At 55.6% G+C, this 21,711-nt stretch overlaps 1 protein-coding gene across 2 annotated transcripts in view; it reads right to left on the reverse strand.

Moving 5' to 3' along the window:
* Positions 1-320: 320 nt before the first annotated feature.
* B4GALT5 (beta-1,4-galactosyltransferase 5) overlaps positions 321-21,711 on the reverse strand; it is a 34,240-nt gene continuing 12,849 nt past the window's right edge. Inside the window, exons 2-9 of one of the 2 annotated variants that reach the window (XM_082065623.1) lie at positions 11,152-11,286; positions 8,530-8,643; positions 7,634-7,758; positions 6,882-6,998; positions 5,873-6,060; positions 5,619-5,741; positions 5,049-5,150; positions 321-3,213 (exon numbers count right to left, since the gene is read on the reverse strand). In XM_082065623.1, the coding sequence (XP_081921749.1) occupies positions 3,066-3,213; positions 5,049-5,150; positions 5,619-5,741; positions 5,873-6,060; positions 6,882-6,998; positions 7,634-7,758; positions 8,530-8,643; positions 11,152-11,286 (1,052 nt within the window). In that variant the 3' untranslated portion in view covers positions 321-3,065. Of the gene's footprint in view, positions 3,214-5,048; positions 5,151-5,618; positions 5,742-5,872; positions 6,061-6,881; positions 6,999-7,633; positions 7,759-8,529; positions 8,644-9,338; positions 9,474-11,151; positions 11,287-21,711 lie in introns of those variants that run through there. The other variant, XM_082065624.1, reaches the window with a different exon arrangement.

The raw sequence follows: 21,711 nt of genomic DNA on the forward strand, positions 1-21,711 counted from the left end.
CACCTTCAGCCAAACCTCTTCCTAAACTGCCTCCCGTGAGGCAGCCAGCCCCCAGCAGTACCGCAACGGAACGGATGCTTGGAGGAAAGGGTTGAGGATACTGAGAGCCCGGGGAGCATCCCCATCGCGCACCCAGCTCACTTCAGGCAGCCAGTCCAGCCCACAGGAGATTTCCAAGCAGGCTCCAGCACCCAGGGCTCCCCCTTCTCCACATCAGCTCCCGTAAGCACTTACCCGCTGAGCTTACAGATCCCAGCTCCTGTGAGAAAAAGCACACCCTGACCTCCTATAAAAGAAGAGCAACCACTGCGATCTTTGTTCTTGAGTATGTATTTTTTACTGAAAAAAATCATTCATAAATTAACAAATACAAAAATGTACAAACACATGGGTAAATAAATGTAATGACACAAAGGATTGCTTTTGCTGAGAAGTGTGTGTGTGTGTGTTTTAAAACACTAGTCTTCAGTGCAAAAATGTCCCCCTGGCACCTCTTAAAAACATAACAGTAAGCTCAAAGCCATGATGATGGAGCTGCTCGAGCGCGCGGCCGCTCCTGGCGCGAGCGACGCGGAGCACGCGGCTGCGGCTCGGGCGGCACCTTCCTCAGAGAAGCACAACTTCACACGTACTGAACTGTCAATAAATAGATTTGCAAATAAAACCCACATGGCTCATTTAAAAGCAAAAGAAGAAAGCCAAGCTCAGCGTGGAGCAGGAGCTGCCCTCCCGCAGGGCCGACCAGCCGCCTTGACATAGAGCGGCCTTGGTGAACTTCAGCTGCCAGAATATGTACAAGTTCTCCTTAATACGAGAATTTTTACACCATAACAGCACATGCGCTTGACAGTATGTTTTTAACAGTTACATTTACTATACAGTATTTGACATAGCAGGGAAGATTAACAGTGCACATTTTCAGATATTCCACATTTTAGAAAGGGAAAAAAAATCCGGTGTGATTAGAAGAAAGGAAGGATGAGGAGGGATGCTGTGGGGATGGACCCTTCTGTGCCAACCAGAGCGCATTTCTGAGCAACGGGAGCGGCTCTTTGCTCAACACAAGGCGCGATGGGCGTCAGGTACACGCAAAGGCTGAGGATCCCGCCTAAGGGAGTTTAAGACGGGCTCACACACACATGCATGATTCCCGGGGTAGTGAGCTGGGACTAGGTGAGATACATTCCTTGTTTGAAGCACCATTAAACGAAGACAGATTTCTAGCAAGGTCTCAGGATGAACGAAGAGAGGGGCAGGGAAATGCGGGTTCAGCATCTGAAAAGGGTCCACATGAATTAGAGATCCAAGACTCAGAAGCAAAAGTCTTTATTGCTATATGCGCTGTAAAAAGCAAATCCTCACCTCTGCCTATAAATAGCCAGCTTGAATCCCCTCGGGAAGCGAGTTTAAAGCACGTGTAAGTTCCAAGACTTTAAACCTAAGTTACAAACTTATCAGCGCTTGTCAAGGGCAGGCTCGCTGTCCTCTCATACCGGCCGATAAGAGCTGCACAACAAGAACGCGTGTGTTCTAAACTACCGTTTTCTGCATACAGGAATGCCCTGGGCAGTCACACCCACAACAGATGCGTATGGGGATCATACGTCCACAGAACCGAGAAAACAATGTAAACTATGAGAAGTTAAGGAAACTGAAGGCAAACAACGCAATAAAAAGAAAGTTAAAGCACTTTGGTGGTTAAGTACCCACCATTATGTATAAACACAAATTAAAAAGCAACCCCCAATGTATTTCCTTTTAAGTCAGAGAGGTGCATTAGCAGCGAGGGTGGGCGCGGAGCGGACTGGGTGTCCGTGCGGACAACGGGACCCAGGCGGCCCCGGCGTCAGACGGGGGAAGGGACGGGGCATCGGCCCAAGCTCCCCGCTTCCCAGTCCTCACGTCCTCATGAGCTCGATTCATGGGTCCTTCATTTCCCGCACTCACCTGCGACAGCCTCCCCGCCAGCTGGGCTTGTGCAAGGGCCACAGGTGCTCGGCTGACAGCACCTCCGCGTGCGGCCAGGTTCACACAATAAACACAGCACCAACCCAGCCCCGCCCCCAGCTGTCACATCGCAGAGCGACCGCAGGGCTGCTGCCCGGGGCTGCGCTTCCCGCGCAGTGTGATGGGAGCTCCGGAGCCCCCGCCACGCTCACCCTTGCCATCAGTAGCATAGAGAGCAACAGGCAAGCTTGCGGGTTCATGTGCACATCATGTGGCAAAAAATGACAGAAAGGGGAGTTTTTCCTTAAATATTCCCATCTCCCCACTCTCCCTGGAAAAGTCCAGCTCTGTGGTTTCGGGATGAGCGATGCCAGGGCCGTATTTCTCATCCACTACGTCGGGAAGTTTAGGGCCCCATCCCACAAGCATTTCTGCCTATGCACAACTGAAATCGTACCAGCAGTCTCACTGGCTTAAAAGGGAACACCTTGCACAAGTACAGCGATGCACACACAAGTGTCTACAGAATTCAGGACTAAAATGAGTGACCGGATGTAAACCTCTAGCTTGGATTTGAGCCATAAGAGAAAAATAAAAAGGGGCAATTTACACAGCATATTTACACTTACACTTCTTTAAGAAGCGATTCTGTTATATATACTTCAAGCAGGTCATTTAAAAAACCGCACAGACATAGAAGAATGGTATCAGAAGTCATTTGATCTGCCCCCAGGGTGGCTGCTGAGCGAGTTGCTCCCAACGTTTGCTGTGGAGAAGCCGGAGTCCCTCGGCTGAGCCGGCTCCCGGGGGACAAAGCACATCTGAGCCACGTCCCGGTGCTGGAGGAGGAATGTGGAGACGAGCAGCAGGTCGAACCGTTGTCCTGAAACCCAGAAAGCAAGTGGCAGAAAAAAGAAAGAGGCTGCTGAGCTCGCTGCACGAGTATCGGGCTGGATTGGTACAGCTAGGGCAATTTGTGCGTGCACGTTCAGCCTTCTTCTCCAAAATACTGTGATCCTTCATTAGCCAAAGTGTTGCTTGTCCTTGACAACCCTTAGAAAAGACAGTCTAGCGTGGTGCTTTCTTGGTGAAGGGCAGAGCAAAGTTATTTTCTCCTCTTAATATTCGGTCACCAGAGCCAGCTCCGGTGTCAGGTTAACAGTGATGTTCTTATACAAGGCGTCATACGTGACGTTTGGAAAGTAGTTCAAGTTATTGAGGCCATCCAGGGCTTGCCTTTCTCTGGACTTCCTCAGCAAGGCATACCTGCGCAACGAGAGCCAGAGTCACCTCCACGCACCCCCCGAGCCCCAGTGTCCTCCCAGCGCCACCACAACACCCGCACAACAGTCAGTCCCAGCCGCAGCTACTGAACAACACATTTCTGAGCCCTTAAATAAAGAGAACTGACACATTTTCTGTATTCTATACCATGAAATATCCCAAACTTTAGAAAATTACAGTCCATCACTCAAAGAGGTGCAAAATGCTCTCTGTGCCACCAGCAAGCACCCATCTGTCAAAACAGCCTGTGGCTCCTACCCCAAACCTGCAGGTGCCATTGGGGACCGAGCTTGGGGGTCCTGCCAAACCCTCATCAGCCAAAAGATCCTGGGGAAAAGCAGCTGAACTGGACTACAAACAAGAGCAGAACTAAATGGTTTTAGTCCAAGGGATGGTGTTGAGGAAGTAAAACTAGAATAATGATGGTTTAGGGAAGGAAACTGCAGCTGGTGCACAAAAATAGTCTCAATCAATTATGAGATATAAGGGCTAAAGGTGGGAGGGAATAAATCAAATCAGCAGAAAGATCTGAGCGGCAGAGGACACCGTGTGTGCAGCACAGCGCTGGGGCTGGCTCACCAGGGTGAGCAGGAGCTGCGCCCCGGGACAGAGAACGCAGCAGGGAAGGGACGCGCCTGGAGGAAGATGCTGGGTGAGGGTGAAGAAGGAAGCGCCACAGCTGGCTCCAGTCACAGCACCAGGACACGGGCAGGACACTTCACGTCTTGACGAACACTCTCCTCCTCCCAGTGAAGGCGCTGGCTCCCCTGCGCCCTGCTCCGGGGGGAGAAGCCCCAGCGGCTCTCGGACGGCAGCAGTTGGTCCTTGCCCGCAGGTCAGCGCAGAGCAGAGGGAAGCAGGGATTTTGGAGGCGGGACACTGAAGATATCTATTGCTAAGCTGGGCCTAGGCTGGGGCTTCAGACACAGCTGTGCTCAGCCCCTGGGCATCAGCGTCACCTGGGCAAAGCTCTGCCTCGCCCATCCGCACCACAGGTCCCCCTCCTGCAGCACCGGCCCCAGCTCCTGCTGACACTGAACTGGGGCCAGATGGCGACCATGGAAGCGTTAGAAACAGCGGCTCAATCCCACGGCACTCCCAACCCTCCACGCTTCAAGGGTTTCACTAAATATGGCTTTTTAAGCTGAAACAGACTTCTCTTTTTCAAGACTGAAAGAAGTATCTCTTACTGCCTGCATTCTGTCCAAGACAGAAATGAAAACTAGGGCTAAAGATGACATAGTCTCAAATGGAAACTTCTCCAAAAATGAGTCTTCTGTAAAAAGAAACCAGTAGGTAGCTCAAGATGGTGTCTGCAACATAAACCCTCCTTACTGACCCCTCCACCAGCAGCTGTCAGGGGATGAAACCAGCGCGAGTGCCACCTCCCAGCTCAAAAGCTGAACACAGAACCCTGCTCTCTGCGTCCTGCGGCTGAGCACTGCCTGCTTCGACGCTTATCTCGCCCAGAAACACAGAAGCTTCTTTGATATTTGGCATCAGCCACCCCTCTAGGAACATCCCCTTCAAGGAACAGGACAAGCCTTCAGCCTGCCGTGCTCACAACTCCCCTTTTCAACGGCACCCAGAGCAGCTACAGCCACAAAGCGAGGACTCCTCATCGTAGGGATGCGGGGTACAAAACGCGCTGGAAGAATCGGGGCAAGGCTCTGCCTCCTTCACCTCCTGCAGTTAGTTTGCTTCATGAGTTAAGGCTGTTACTGCCCTCAAACAGCTGCAAGGAGCCTTGTACCTGGTACAGACACTATGTGGAAGGCTTTGGAATCATTAAAAACTAAATTTAAAAAATAACTTGCCTTCCTAAGAACTGCACTTCTCCCCGATGATGGTGAGGAATTGATTTGTATTTCCCTGTGTCTCCTTCTGGTCGAGTCACCGAGTAGCCTGCGTACTGTACTCTGCATTTAGAGAAGGAAGAATAAGACATGTTAAAAACAAAAGGATGAGCTGTTGGCTTTGCTGTGCTTGCCAGCGCCGCACAGCGAGTGCGCCTGGGGCTCTCGAGCGGCTCACGCATCCCCACCGCACAGATGAGCCGCGAAACCTCCCCGCTCCAGCCTGGGCTCCGGGCGAGTCACGGGCGCTCAGCACCCCGAGGCTTCGGCTCGGCCGCGAGCAGCGTGACCTCCGCAGCGCGGGACATCGCACACGGAGCCGCTCACTGCCCAACCGGCGCTTCGCTGCTCGCTTCCAACCTCCTGCCCGCTCCCACGAGCCACGGCGGCCGGGCTGGACCTTCCCCGGCCTGGGGGACACGAGGCCAGTGCTGGCTGGGGGGACCACGCGTCCCCCGGCATGGGCAAAGCTCGGCCTGCAGAGCCACCGGCAGAGCGGAGATCGGGGTGCTGGCTGAGCCAAGCCCGTACCTGTTCCAGAGGTCGTCGTCTTCGCCGCCCCAGCCCCAGAAGGCGTTAGGGAAGCCGTTGATCTTCCGGAACTGCTCGACAGTCAGGCCGCTCACCCCACCGAAGAACTCGTTGTAAGGGAGCCTGAGCAGGAGAGGAAGGGTGAGGGCAGAGCATGGGAAGCAGACAAGAGATGCACCTTTTGCCTTTAAAAAAACTAACTTAACAGTGGTTCCTTATCTATCACGATAGCGCGGAGGAAGAGCAGTGCTTACAGATACATGTACTTATCCAGCTTGGCTGCAAAGTGCCTCGGCATCTGTCCACACCCGTAGTAGTTACGGTCGTTTTCTGGTATGTGGTCCACATCGTGGAAGATGAGACAGTCCCAGTCCAAATCCTTCATTGCTTCCCGAAAGCCAACGTTGAAGAGCATGGCGCGGTTAAAGGGCTGGTTTCCAGCCTGGGGGGGGAGAGAGAGAGATAGAGTTCCTTCTCATGGGGAGCCCGTGCGGTTTGTGCTCCGCGTGCGCATCCTCAGCCTTATCTACAAAACCACAGAGGGCAACCCGCTCCCACATCGGCTGTGCACAGCAAATGAGGTACTGAACAGACACACTAGGAAGATGAACCAAGACTTAAATATTTAATCTACCACATAGGAGTAAAAATAAAGATGTTAAAGCTATTAGATACTTGAGGGGATGGTGGAAATTGAACAAATTACTTTGATCAGTCTTTTTAAGGTAAAGGAAGGAGAGGAAAGTATCAGGTATATTTACTGGGTGGAGGAAGCCAGGTACCTTAAGTGACAGGTTCCCACACACAAATTACAGTCTTACGTTTTACAGTCATGAAAGTCTCTCACATTAGAGCCCACATACGAAATGCATAACTCTGGTCAGGCCATTCCTGTGCCCAGGGAACACCCCTGGAACTACTACAGAGACATAAAAAAATAACACAGCACTACTTAAACAGCAAATACCTGCTTCAAAGTTGTCTTTTAAAGTATCTCCTCCAATATAGTATTTTTTTGTTCATTTAATCTCTTTTTTTTTTTTTTGTAAAAGCAGTAATTTTGGGGCACACCTCTCAGCTGCGCCTCTTCTATGTAGAATAGGACAACTTAAACGTTGCGACGTGCACCCCAAAACTTTAAATGATGTGGTGTGGCAGGGAAGTGCCTCGGGAGCCGCGGCAGAGCTGCGCTCGCGGCTCGGCTCACTGACGCCCCTCCAGCGCAGCACGTCCGCACCAGCAGCCGCGCCCCGGCTCACTCACTTGTTCCACAACGTAAAACGCGAACTGTAAACGTTGCCGCTGCAGCATGGGAATAAGGTGTCTGAAGAGGACGGGCAGATGCTCGTAGCGATTGCGGAATGGGATGAGGATCGCCACCTGACGGGAGAGGACACGGCTCTTACTCCAGCGCACCAGCGGCTCCCGCCACGGACTGACCCCGGGCCGGGGAGCAGGACCGGCTGGCGTCACAGGAGAGGAACCAGCACCACACGTGGCATCTCAGCTGTTCCATGTGGGGCTGAACAGCCTGGAACCTTCCAACCACCACAGCATGGACTGCATGTCCACTTCTTGGCAAATTGCTTCTTTGGGGAAATTCAACATACCCTCGAACAGGAGACCAGCAGCCTCCCCCTCAGTGCAGTACCCAGCGCTGGGGACAGCAGGAATGGGGACAGGCCCCATACACTGCCCTAGGCCACCCCAGTCTCCGCAGGTGGGAGTCCCCAGGGATGCCACCGCCTCGCCTCTGCAGGTCAAGCGCCACCCCAGGCAGGACAGCTCCCTGTCCCACCCCTCAGCAGCCCCTGCAGGAACTCAGAGCTGACTTACGTGTCACTAAAACGGCCCCCGACCCCAGCGGTTCTGCCCCAGGCACTGCAGTCCCACACTCACAACGTCCTTATACTCATTACTCAGGAACATCTCTGCGCTGCAGCTCCAGTTAACGTCGTCCCACCACCCACCCAGGACCCTCCATGCCCAGCAGGGACACGGGGCTCCCCTGTTACCTTCCAGCGAGGCAAACAGTCGCTCGGCTTCCAGTGGCCTCCCAGCTTGATGGAAGGGTCCTTTGCGAAGAACTGGTGGATATCTTCCATCGTGATCTCGCTCATATTTACATCGATGGGGCCCTCTGCGGAGACAAGCAGAGGAGGTCCTGGATGGGGGGGTTCTGCTGCATCCCTGCCCGCTGTCCCCAGCACTGAATGCAGGCAGCCTCCTCTTTTCCCCAAACACCAACTAAACCGATTAGGAAATGCTGCTGGCACGACTGGTAACCCCTCCATCCTCCAGCAGCCGGGCTCTGCGCAGCCTCCGTGGCAGCTGGTGGACGCAGCTCCCCAGAAACCCAGAAGAGCCAGGGCACCCCGTGCTCCTCCATACAGGTCTCCAGCAGGCACCACACCTCAGCAGAGAGCAGTTTCCCCCCTTAGGAAACATTTAACCCCAAAAGCTCAATTTTCCACTGCCATACCGCTTTGGGGGAAGCGTTTCTTCCCGCTGCAGCTCCCCTGGGGCTCCAGCGTTCCTCCCACAGCAGCCCCTGCCCGGCCCAGCGCTGGGACCAGCAGCACAGCGAGGCACGAAGCCACCGCTGCCCCTGGAAAAGGGCTGCCCGAGCGCTTCCACCAGCTCCAGCGCACAATCCCTCTTTTGTTTGTGTTTGCCAAGTGATGGGCTCCTGCTCGGGAAGGGATACATGCCTCCGCACAGCAGGATCCATTTGTGTGAGCGGTAAACAACGACTGCCCGGGAGGTGACGGGACTCCCAACAGCACTCCCGTTCATCCCCAGGTGTCCGGTGAGGACAGGTACAACAACAGTGAGCCGGGGACACCACCATGTGCCCTCCAAAGCCACGGGGAGCAGGACTGGGGCACGGCGCTGTCAGGATGCTACTCACTCATAGAAGGGAGCCTCTCAGGACAGGTGTGGTTGGGGAAGTAGGTGAAGTCTTCAGGAAGAAACGTTGTGGCTTGTAGAAAGGTGTCATTGTGATTCAAATCAAGAGGATAATCTGAGGAAGGAAAATACAAAAAGAAAAGCTTGAGCTGCAGGTCTCTGTATCTTCCAGCCACTTCCCTGTGTCCCTGTGAGCAGGCTCCAAAGCCACCTGCAGCCAGACATGTCCCCAGCGGCACCGGGGACACGAGGCTCCAACTCGCCGCACAGCGGGACGCTTGTCTCCATCCCGGGCGGGCGGCTCCGACACGGCTGCAGCAGCTTCAGCTCCTTCCAACAAGGCCGTGCCAAAGAACACTTACTGTTTTCCAGTCAGAGTAGGATTCACAAACGGCACCTTCAGGTATCACAAACAGCTCAAAACGAAGGAGCACACGGCCCTTGGAAGGAAAAGCTACTCAGCACCTTGTCCCTGAAGGGCCACGGCGCAGCAAGAGGGGTCACAGTCCTGCAGTGGGTCCCTTCCTACCACGGGCTCAGAGAGGGAAGCCCCCAGTGCCAGCAAGGACTGTCAGCACAGCAGCCTGCGCAGGAAATCCTGCCTCCTGTCCTCAGGGGATCAATAAACACTATCCAGTTACACACAGCCTTCCCTTCAGCTCGCATCGAGCAAGAGCAGAGGAGCCCCCGTGCCCCAGCAGGCCACGGCAGCGCCCAGCGTGGCACATTTCTCCAGCCCCATGCTCCCCCGTGTCCTTTTACCTCCTGGGTAAGACCCTCCAGCCTGTTTTAAGGACATTTTTACATTACCATGAACTTCTGCTTTCCACGGTAAGGTCACCAGATTTGCAGAAGGCAACTTTAGCCAAGCACGACCTTTGTTTTAGGCACTGGAAAAGGTCCCTGCCCGTAGCAAGGCGGCAGGTGCTGCAGGAGGACGCTGCTCCCCCGGCCCCACGCTGCCCGCAGCCTGTGGGGAGGATGCGCAAACCAGGCAGCGCCGCCCACCCGCACCCCACCCAGGCACCCGAAAGCAGAGCCAGGGAGGGAAGATACTGATCCCGGTGCTAATATAATCCTTGTGGCCACGGCACCACGTGCCTTCCAGATGTCACCACCATCCGTCATGCATCTGCTTTGACCTGCCCGCCAGGGAAGGTCACCCAAGGACTGTGTATAGCACTTGCATACATTAAAACTGTCCTTGCAGCCGGTGCTCTGCGGGCAGGAGGGGTACGAGCCCTCTCCTGCAGAGCTGGGATGGACCTGAGGCCCGAGCAAAGCCAGTGATTTCAGAAGCAGTGGTACTGGCATTGCTGCTGCTAATTTAGGAGCCGTTTCCCCGTGTGCTGCAGACGGCAGGAGCACACAGGCTTTCGGGGGGCTCGGAGCCCCCGGGGCTGCGCCGGGACCACAGCGGAGCCCGCCACCGCGAGCCAAAGCGGTGCAGCGCCTAACCCTCCTCCTCCTGGGATCAGCTACTTCCTCACCCTGCGTCTGCTTTACTTGATATTTCCCGCCTTAAAAATAGCCCAGGCTGGCAGCCCTGGCTGGATTCGGCGGGGAGAGGAGGTGACCCAGGGTGTCGATCTCTTGTGCAAGTCGATAATTCCCCTCCCGTGCCCATTCCCGGTCAGAGTGCAGCTGAACCGGCAGCCACACCACCCACTCCTTGCAGGGCTGGGAGGAAGGGACACTGCTTACATATATATATATATATATAAATAATAAGGAAATAACCTTGCCTTTAAAAACTGTCAGCCCCTGCTGATGAGCCCCTGCAGCAGAGCAGTGAGCTGATCGCCGCCTGGAAACCGAGACCCGCGTGAGGCACCGGGACACGTCACCAGGGAAGGAACTCGCTCCATGTCACACCAGCCCCAAGGCAATGCCTCACCTTGGCTTACACCCAGCCACGTGCATTTGGGCTTCTGCTGTACCGTGTTTACACCAAAACCTGGAGCCCTGTTATCAGCCCTGTATTACAGACTCTAAGCAGCCTGGGAGTGGGAGCCCGCAACTCCGCTCCCGCGGTCTGCCCCAAGTTCAATATATTATTTGTGGCAGATCTCCAGCCAAGTCATCTCAGCTCATGCTTGCATGGGCAGAGCGGAGCTGATGAGCGCAGGCTGCTCCGCGTGCAGGCAGCCGGGCCCCTGCGCACACACGCCTCCATGAAGTTCGTGTTTTAAATATCAAAGCTGATCCTTGCACCGAAATTTGGAAGTGTTTACCCTCAGACCAGTTGAAGCTAACAAGTTGAATTCCTGGAAAGCGAAGAGGTTTTCGGCTCAGCATGCCATCATTTGAGGTGTTTCAAGATTTTCAGCCCTTATACAAGTTAGAAGCATTGGAATATTTTTTATATATATATACATACACACAATTTTAATATATATATATATACACAATTTTAATATATATACAGTAATTCTATATATCACGTATTTTTATTTTATATAATACATATGTTTTTATATATAAAAATAAAAGAAGCCAGTTAAAGTTCCTACCCTGCATTTACCAGCACAAATTAATTCCTTCAAGCAAGAGTGGTTCAGTTGAACTCTCTTTCCAATGGAAATGCAATCTTTGATCAAAATGACAATTATTCGAGAAATACCTGAGTCATTCACGCTGCTGTTCCTCTTGGCATAGGCACTGCGGACCACCTGCTCGTACACCTGAGCTCCTATTGTTCGCATGTTTTCACGAATCATGATGCCCTGGGCTTGCATCATGAAGAGGTAGGTGTTCACTGCCGGGGAGAATAAAGCAGAAATATTTCTATGAGCATCACCTTCCGCAGGAAAGGGGAATAAGAGTCTTTTGGAACCGCTCCCAGTCTCCTGCTTGGTTTCAGGTCCCTCCTGCCGGGAGGATCCCCGGGTCGCAGGTGCCTCGGTTGCCCGATGGGAGCCGGGAGGGCACAGGGTTGGGAAGCGGAGGCGTAAGACACGTCTGGAAACCCGGCTGGTTAATGAGGGCAGCGCGCCCAGCTAGACCCGACAATGCAGACTGTCATGCAGCACTGCAGCGCAAACACGGCACCTTCTGCTGCCGGGGCAGGGAGGTTGCATTAGGAAATACTATAACAAGAAACTGAGCCGCACACCTGGAGAAGGGCATTCGTTCCCAGACTGTGCAGCACCAAGGGTTAACACTTGGCAAAGGTTCCTCAATGGGCACCACAAAAATCATCCCACTGCCAGTCTCTGAGCCCACCAGCACTCCGTATGTCCCCGAGCAGGCAGCGTGTCGCAGCACGAGTCCCTGTGTCCCCAGCCAGGCTTCTGCCCCCCACCCTGCCTTCCCCACTGACCCCGTGCCCTGGCACCGCTCAGGCTGAGCCTGCCTGGGTTTCAGTTTAAGCTGACACCTGGTGCTGGCAGGGACGGGCCCCAGCGCAAACAGCAGCGAGGACGGCCCTGCGTCCCCAGCAGCGCCCGCGGGGACGCGGGACGGCCACCGCACCCCCGCACGGCAGTGCCGGCACAGCGCAGGGACGTTTAAGGCTGAAGAACAAAGGGGAAAATAAATCTTGATTCAAAAATAGAGAGGGAGATCAACAAGGCAAATTCTGCACTAGTAATTAAAAAAAAAACAGGCCGAAAGACACTCCAGGAAGGATGAAGAGGGAAACAGGCCAAGGAAATGACACAGACCCTGCACAGAGGGCAATGTCTGACGGAATGCGACCAGGAAACACCCCTAACAGACAGGTTGTTTTCTACAGCAGGCGTATCACAAGCTGTAACAGCCCGAAACCGTCGGCTGGCAGTGCCAGGGAGGTACAGTCACGGCTGCAGTCACCGGGAGCACAGATCAGACCGGGCTGCCCAGGGGCGGCGCCGCCATGGAGGGCAAGGGTCCCCCAAACACCTCCCACGCCTGCCTGCCCCGCTTTCCCCTTCACACCCACGCGCTGAGTCAGCCTCCAGAAAGGCTGCCCGGATGCATTTCCCAATCCCAACAGTATTTTGTTTTCATGCATCTAAGTAAATACCCGAAAGGCCGCTGGAGCCCCTGGCCATGCCCGGAGCCCCCGGCCATGCCCGGAGCCCCCCGGCCATGCCCGGCTGCTGCCTGTGCCCAGCCGGCCTCCCAGCCAGATTTTCAGCAAGAAGGGGGTTGGCTGCAGTAAGTGCTTGGCAACCAAACAGCTTGAAATGCAACTTAAAATGCCCATTTCCAGCCCCTTGCCTTTCCATACAGGCACCCTGTGTGGTGGAGCCAGCGACAGCACCTTAAGCCAGCGGTTACACCAGCAACAAGCAGGAGCTGCCTCAGCCGAAGCTGCACCCAAAGCCCCGCTTGGCTCAGTCGCCTCTTCAGGGCTGGCTCTGCAACCCAGAGTGACCACCCGGCTCCTTAGTGACAGCTACAAAACAAACGTGCTTTGGTGCAGTTTCTTGGCAGGATACTCCTATTGCAATGATAGTGAGAGGCAGCGAGAGCTGCTCCTGCTCAGAAAGATGAGGAATTCGCTCCAGCAGATCCTCAGGGAATACGGCTCACAGAAAAACTGGCATTTTGATGTGGCACCACAGGCTAGAAATAAATGTAGCTGAAATTCCCCGTGCAAAGTCTCACACCCAGCCCTAAAACCTTCATATGCTCACAGTGGGATTCATCTACTGCTTGGAAATCAACATGAAACCGCACTGCAGCCGCACCAGTGGTCCGGCCCCAGCAGCTCCAGCATCCCTCCCCGCTACATCCCCCGCCTCGCCGGGCAGCTGCCAACCTGGAACTGCAGAAACGGGAGTCGCCGGGGGAAGTTGGTGGAAATGGGTGATTTAGAGGCTAGCGGTGAATAAGTGAGCAATGCGGTCAGGCTGGCACGGCCTCGGGTCTGGGCAGGACGCACAGGGCAGCTCCGGCCCGACTGCCCGTGCCGCCCAGGCAGGGGCAGGACCCCCAGACAGCCACGACCAGACAGACGCCGGGCAGCTCCTCCTTCAGCTCACCAGCCCACGGCCACAGCTCCGCTTCAGTGGCAAAGGCAACATATTAAGGGCTGATACTCGGGGCACACGGTACCTGTGGACACGTTTATAACGTCTTGCCCAAAGCCAGCACCCAGCGCAGGCTGCAGCAGGGAGCGCCGCGGGGCTCTACCGGGAGGCAGCACGAACCAACACGTCCAGGGATGGGAACAGCCTCCTCCAAAGCCGAGGAAGCACAGCAGGGCATGGGCTCAAACAGGAGAGCAGCACCACAGCCTCACCTCGAGGGTTAGAGACTGCCCAGCTCCCTCTCCAAAAACCTAAAGGCTGACGAGGAGCAGGGACACAGCTCCTCTCCTCTTCGCAGGGGCAGCCAAGGGGTCGCTGAAGGCACTGGGGTTGCAATGTTTGTCAGAACCGGGCTGTTGTCAAGGGAAGGCGGGCAGCAAGCGTGTACAGGGTTTGAGTCCATGGCAAGGCATAACTCGCTGATGCTGAGCACGTAATCCAGCTTTCTACTTCATTATGCCTTCTACTCGCTGGATAAAGCAGAACCAGGTTTGGTGAAGCATGAAAGAACGAGACACACGTATCAGCATCCGGCCCCTGGTCAATGTGAGGAAGAGGGAGGATGGCGGGCGCGGTGACAGCGCCGGTCGCTGCCGCGGCGGGCAGACGGAGCCGCAGCCACACGCACGGCAGCCGCGTCCCCGGGAGCGCCGGCGCTAACAGCGCCGCCTCCGTGCAAGACAGCACTCACCTTTTCACGTATTAAGCCCTTTACTTGGATAATCAAAGAGATACCTGGCCACGGATGAGCTGCGCTGTGACGGTGCCACGCACCCACACCAAGAAACCCCTACAACCATACTGACCCCAGCCCAGTGACAAGAGCCCCTTCCGTCCCCGAAACAGCCTGCCAACATGAGACGAGCTTCACAAACCCCATGCTTGTCCAGAACACGCAATTCATTTGGGTCAGAAAATTGGATTTAAAAGCTATTATTGAAAACGTTTCACTCCTCGTACCCACATGGTGCTTAATTGGCTCCACAGGACTGCCATGGCCAGGGCTGGGTCTGGACCAACGTTTGAGAATCACTGTACTAAACTCAAACCTCACCCCTCGGTTTCCTTTGCTTTTCACGAGCAAACTGGCCACATTTTAAATGTATTAAGGCTGACCTGGCTGAGCCTGGAGAGCCCGGGGCCACTGCAGCCAAGCAGCAGCATCTCCCCGAGCCGGCAGCAGCGGAGCAAGGAGAGGAGCTGAGCACCCCCCGCTGCCGGGGGCGGACACACGCACACGCTTGGCCTGGACCGGGGTTCAGCCAGAAAGCAATTCTCTGTGTTGGGAGACATCACTAATCTAATCACATAGGATGATCCTGAAAATTACACTGGCCTTCTGCCTTCATTCCATTTGGGCACGCAGCACTTCAGACCACATACGCACATGGTAACGGCTCAGCTACGGCCGCTGAGCAGGACAAGGACAGCAGAGAGATTTTAGCTGCTGCCCCTTTCCTACAAACTTCCAGCAGACCCTCACTACTCAGAAAACAAGCAAAAGCGAAGAAAGCGTTTGCCCAAATGACTGCCTTAAGATTATTCTTGTTAGATTGTTCACGGAGAAGTCAACCCTGCTGTGATTTAAATACGTGGAAACCATGACATCAGATCTACAGCTTTGCCACCAGCTGGACCACACGGCTGCGGCCCGGGGCCGGCGCCCCCTCAGGACGCTGCACCCCAACCTCCCTGCCATAAGCAACGAAGAGGGCAAGTTCTTGTCCGAGCCAGGAGTGGATGGAACAACTTCAGCCAGGGAGGTCAAGTCCAATTATACAAATGAGCACTGAAGGCTTCCTGTAATCATTTTTCTGTTGGTATTTTCGGAGCACTTCTAATCAAGAAACAGCTGACTCTCTCACAGAAAATTAATTTCTCCATGATGATGTGTACTAGAAGAGGCAGCAGGGTAATTTGCAGCTCGGCAGTTGATTTGAAAGAGGTCTGACGTGATTCACACCAGCTACCGGCACGGGAAGGGGACAGACCTGACCCGTCTTGCTCCTGACCCCAACGCGTCTGTGCTGCCTGCGGAAAGGACCATCCCCGGCATCCCCGGCACGGGACCCACGGCAGAGACAGCGCTGGGTCCGGAAGAGGGGCGGGCGGCTCACGCACCCCGCGCCCCCCGCAGTATCAGCACCCAGCACAGCGGCCAGGCTTTCCTGAGGAAGGAGCAGCTCTTCCTCTGCTTGGAGATTTAGGGCATTTTGTCGCATTCAGCATTTTTCCCCGGCTCATTAGTCCGCCGGCGCTGCAGATGCACGGAAGGGCTGTTTGTAGTTTATCGGGGTCTCACTGCAACGTGCTGCTTTCTGCTGCCGGCACCCGGGGCTCCGGAGCAGCGGGAGCCCATGCTGGGAGGGCGGCCCGCGCCGCCCCTGCGCCGGCAGCGCCCAGCTCAACCAACACAGCCGTAAACCAACGTACGACCGCGGAGCTGCTGCTGAACAAACCACTTGGCCAGAGAGCAGGTCCGAAGGGCAGCGGGGCGGGCAGGACGCCAGCCCTGGGAGAGCCGGGGGTCCCGCGGCAGGGACGGGCGCTCAGCTCACCCAGCACCCCGCCGGGGCCGGGACATCCTGCCCGCGGCAAACAGCTCCCACGGGGCCCAGAGACAGCGAAACCCGTAGAGTCACGTCTACGTTAAGCCTTTTGTTAAGCTCTCCCAGCAGATCCCCAGCATCGGTTCAGTTCCATTAGCAATACATAGGGGTTTAATCAAACTAAGTCTCCAAGGAACAGATAGACAGTTATGATAGTCCTAACTCATAAACAAGCTATAATAGCTAAGAAATTTAGCAGCATCCCTTCACTAATACACCATGAGACCTCTGTCTCTATTAGCCGTCGAGTAGCACCGTATTCCCCTGACATACAGAGTGCCAGAACAATTAAATAAGAGGTTTCGATTAGTTTTACAGAATTTAATATTCATGTCATCACTGTTACTTAGCCCTTCGCCTATAAATAGCAAAGGAAGGAATAATTTGATACGTTAAGTGGTCTAAGAATTAACAGTGCAGCAGCAGCACTGAGCTGGTAATTACAAATGAACCATCCCCAAAATTGGCAAGTTCGCAGCCCGCACGTGCACAAAGCGAGCGGGGAGGATGGGAGGCTGCGGTGGCGCTTGACCAAAACCTGGCTACTGAGAATTTGTATCTGAACTGCCTTAGACAAAGATGACCCTGGGGAGGCTTCAGCAAGGGAGAAGAAAATTCAGATTATTCCAAAAGTCCCTGAATTTTTAATCTACACATGAAGAGAACAACTTTTGGGAGCAATTCTACAGCTGGCTGAGCTAAGCTGTTTGTACAAATGACTTGGAAGAACACTGCACCAATTTTAGGACACGCAGCAAGAGAAGCATGACAGGCTCTGCATGCATGGGAAAGCTCCAAAGGCCAAGGGAACTCATGGGCCACTTCTAGCACCAAGGCAGCCGTGGAAGGAGCCCCGCAGCAGCCAGCGCTGGTGGGGGTCGAGCCCCCGGGCAGGGAGCAGCCCCACGGGACCCAGCTCCCCACGCGGTGCGCACAGCTGACCCCCGTGACCCAGCTCCCCACGCAGTGTGCACAGCTGACCCCCGTGACCCAGCTCCCCACGCGGTGCACACAGCTGACCCCCGTGACCCAGCTCCCCACGCGGTGCACACAGCTGACCCACGGGACCCAGCTCCCCACGCGGTGCACACAGCTGACCCACGGGACCCAGCTCCCCACGCGGTGCACACAGCTGACCCACGGGACCCAGCTCCCCACGCGGTGCACACAGCTGACCCACGGGACCCAGCTCCCCACGCGGTGCACACAGCTGACCCACGGGACCCAGCTCCCCACGCGGTGCACACAGCTGACCCACGGGACCCAGCTCCCCACGCGGTGCACACAGCTGACCCACGGGACCCCGCTCCCCACGCGGTGCTCACAGCTGACCCGTGCAGCGGCCCCATGTCGGCACACAGGACCCAGCTCCCCACGCGGTGCACACAGCTGACCCACGGGACCCAGCTCCCCATGCGGTGCGCACAGCTGCCCGTGCAGCCCCCCGGGACCCCGCTTCCCCACGCGATGCGCACAGCTGCCCGTGCAGCCCCACGGGACCCAGCTCCCCACGCGGTGCGCACAGCTGACCCACGGGACCCCGCTCCCCACGCGGTGCACACAGCTGACCCACGGGACCCCGCTCCCCACGCGGTGCACACAGCTGACCCCCGGGACCCAGCTCCCCACGCGGTGCTCACAGCTGACCCACGGGACCCCACTCCCCACGCGGTGCACACAGCTGCCCGTGCAGCCCCCCGGGACCCCGCTCCCCACGCGGTGCACACAGCTGCCCGTGCAGCCCCCCGGGACCCCGCTCCCCACGCGGTGCGCACAGCTGCCCGTGCAGCCCCCCGGGACCCCGCTCCCCACGCGGTGCACACAGCTGCCCGTGCAGCGGGGCAGCAGCGCTGATGATGGCTGTGAGCTCACACAGGGCTCTGCAAACCGCAAGTCCAGCTCAGCTCCCAGGCTCCGCTGCAATTCCTCTCTGCGAGGAAGGGCACAGTGACATGTGCAGGCTGGAGCAGAGAGCATAACAAGCATTTGCCCAAGTTAAATATTACCCTTCCTAGCGAGATTCAGACTCTCCTGCTTTAATTGCTGTTCAGGAGATGCAATTGCACATGACTACATCTCCTGTTTTATTTTCCAGCCCTCCTTCATGACAATGGGCAGCTCTCCCCCATCTCCAGCCAGCCTGTCCTCCCCCACTTGCCGCCCTTCGCCAGGGTCGGCGCAGCCGCTTCCAAGGAGAAAAAGAGCATCAGCTGCCAGCAGTCTCTCCACGCGCAGCGCACAAAGCACAGCGCTCGCTGGGCACTCGCGGGCACCGCACAGTTAAATGTGCAGTGAAAGGCCCTTGAGCAGGCGGGTGAAATGGTTGCTCACCCCTCCGGCTGGCAGCACTGCTGCTGGCTACCGACTGCAAACATCTACAGCCCAGCATTCGCTCCTTCGGTTCATTAGGAGACAAAGCGGAGTGAATTCCTGCATCCTGGACACCGCCTCGGAGCAGCAGGAATCCTGACGCCTCAGCCCGATGCTCGTGTAGGATAAGGATGAGGAAACAGAGGGAGAGCTTCAGTTAAAAAAACAACAATAAACGAGAATTAAGTGAATGCTTGGGCAAGCAGAGGAGAGGAAGAATGGGCAACCACTCCCCAGCAGCGCCAGTGGAGCGGGAGGGCAGGGAAGGATGTGGCTGCTCAGGATGGCTCCTCGGCTCCCGGTCGTGGGAATGGGAGAGGAAGGAAATCCTGTACTGCATCAATAGGGAGCTGTCATCAGTTGAAGCAAACTAGACTACAGCCAGGTGGATTTGGATTTAAAATTTCTATATAACTCACACACCATTTAAATAGATACTGAAATTACCAATTTGTTAGCTTTACAAATGAGGAGATCAACTATACCCATTGGAGAGTATAAAATGGGAAGATAAAACCAGCTTAACGGTGTCATGGATTTACTGACTCAGTTCACACAGTACAAACTGCACTATCGGAAGCTCTAACACCCTGACTTTGATGGAAGAAAACAGGACTGTTGCTTAGGATATTCCCCCCAAAAAGCACAAAGACCTGATTTTTGAAGCATGTTTTACAAGTTCAGTGTGGCTGAACAAAAAGGGTTATCACATGTCCAGCCTCATGTCTGCTGCAGCTGAGCTGCTCCAAGGGGGGGCCCAAGACACTGTTTCTGGTCAGTGGTTTGCTGGACCATCCCGGTTAACACACATGAAACAATACACCCTCCCAGTTGTCATGCTTAAACGCGGGCACAGGATTTGTGGTTACAGCATCCAGGACAGCATTCATTCTTCTCTTAATTCAGCAAGACCCATGGCACATCTTCCACTGCCATTTATGGCTAAAGCATGGTCCAGCTCCTATTTATATCTTCTTTGCCTCCGGGAAAAAATAAGTTACCCCAGGGAAAGTCCTGCTCCCTGCCTGGTTTGCCCCCGACGCGCTCATCCGGGGACGCTCCCTGCCGTCGGAACGGCGAGACCCGGAGCACAGATCTGCGTCCCTGCGGCGGGTCTGCCACGCGGGGCTGCCTCGTGTCCCCACGCGCAGGGCCAGCCGTGCCGGGGGGACACGGCGGCCGCCCCACGGCGGGTCTGCCACGCGGGGGCTGCCTCGTGTCCCCACGCGCAGGGCCAGCCGTGCCGGGGGGACACGGCGGCCGCCCCACGGCGGGTTTGCCACGCGGGGCTGCCTCGTGTCCCCACGCACAGAGCCAGCCGTGCCGGGGGGGACACGGCGGCCGCCCCACGAGCGGCGCAGGGCGGGTCGCGCAGCGCAACCTCCGCTGCACTAAGGTGGTTATGCTGGAAATGCCCAAGCGTCGTGGTGACCGCTCCTATCAGCGGGGCAACATCACCACCAGAAGCCACAGGCTGTCATCTGCCCTGACGTGGGTGTTTCGACTCCTCGCTGGGGGTAAAAAGCCCAGAGCCAGGAGCGGGCACTGCAATATGGCATCAGTGCATGCTGGTGAAAGCAAAATATCCTGCAGCTTCAGCCTCGAGTGTCCAGAGGCTGCTTTGCAGCACTCATGATTGCACCATGGAGACGGCATCCAAGGAGAGGTCCCTCCGCAGCAATGTCCCAACACTGTCCCTGCTGTGGTTTCTCTTCCATAGGCTGCCAGGTCCGGGACACCCGGCGCTGGGGCGGGCGGGGAAGGAGCAGCGCCACGGCCCCTCCACGCTCCCGGAAACCGCAGCCCCGCCGCTCCGAAAACCTCTCCAAGCTGAAATTCTTCAATCACGTGGGGTTATTGTTGTCCAGGATTTTAAAAGGCAGCAGCCTGGAGCTCCCTGCCAAGGGTACTTACACCGCACAGTGCCAGGAAGATCCACAGCAGCTTGGCCTCCGCAGTCACATTACAGAGCTGTTCTTGTCTGCAATAATTAAAGACTGCGCTGCAAACAGTCGCTACAGCTGCTGCGTTTTTATAGAACAAAATCAAGCTATCAGAGAGGACGCAACTTTGAGCTTCCAACATACAATTACCTACGGGACTTTGTAAGAATTCTGTCCCAAGACATTTATTAGCTTTGTTGTGAGCTATGTAGCCTTGGAATACCTAACATTTTTATATGGTTTTCTTCCGCTTGACAAGCAAACTGGCAATACAGCTGCTGTAAATGAATTAACCAATTCCACTATCAGAGTGGGGAATTACTTCACTGGAAAGAATTAATCCCTCACCTATGAACTTATTTAGTGCTTAACTAAGAGACTACACATCAAATCACAGCCTGCGCAACACCTCCCTGAGTGTGAGCAGAACAGCAATGGTATGAGAGCCTGTCTGGGACACCCGGAGCAGGGGATAATGGAAAAACCCTCCCCTCCATCACCCCCCACTGCAGATCCCTGCCATGCGCTTGGGCCCGGACCCCTCTCTGGGGACAGCAGGGAGGGACACGCCGTGCCCCACGGCCGAGCCCCACGGCCGAGCCCAGGATCTCCCTCCCTCTGGCCTTGTCCCTCCTGCCCAGCCAGGGCAAACATTTACCAGCAGCGCTGCTGCCCTGGCGCCAGGCGTAAGCAAACCCTAAACCTTATCACGGGAAGGGGGGAAATCAAGTGCCCCACCGTCAGAAACCAGATTTGCACCACCCTTTACCACAAGCACCACGCTTGCAGAATTGTGCCTTACATGCTACCATTGAGTTACATATTAATCCTAGATAAGCAGAATAAGGCTATTGAGTGAGCTCAGCCCTGGAGAAGGACGAGCACATGCAGGGGCACATCGGGGAACAGAACGAACCCTCTCCCTCCATCCCCGCTCCAGAAACACCTTTAAGCTCCTCATGCACAGCAGCAGCTGAAGTTTCTCCGAGTTGCGTGTTTACCGAGGGATCTGAGCGCTCGCCCATCCCCATGAGCAACAGGGCGGGAGGGGGGGAGAAAAAACAAGTAATAAACTAATCCGATTCACCCAGAAGTCAGGCTCTGCAAACAGGAGTCAGACATCTCCCTACCCTGGAACAGATAAACACGCTGGGAGCGGGAGGTCGAGCAGCCCTCCCCAGCCCTGCGTGGGACGTGTGGCCCCCCGCGCTGCAGAAACCCTCGCAATAAAGAGGCACCACTT

The sequence above is a fragment of the Streptopelia decaocto genome, assembly GCF_964273445.1.
Source record: "Streptopelia decaocto genome assembly, chromosome: 14".
In the NCBI taxonomy this organism is placed as follows: domain Eukaryota; kingdom Metazoa; phylum Chordata; class Aves; order Columbiformes; family Columbidae; genus Streptopelia; species Streptopelia decaocto.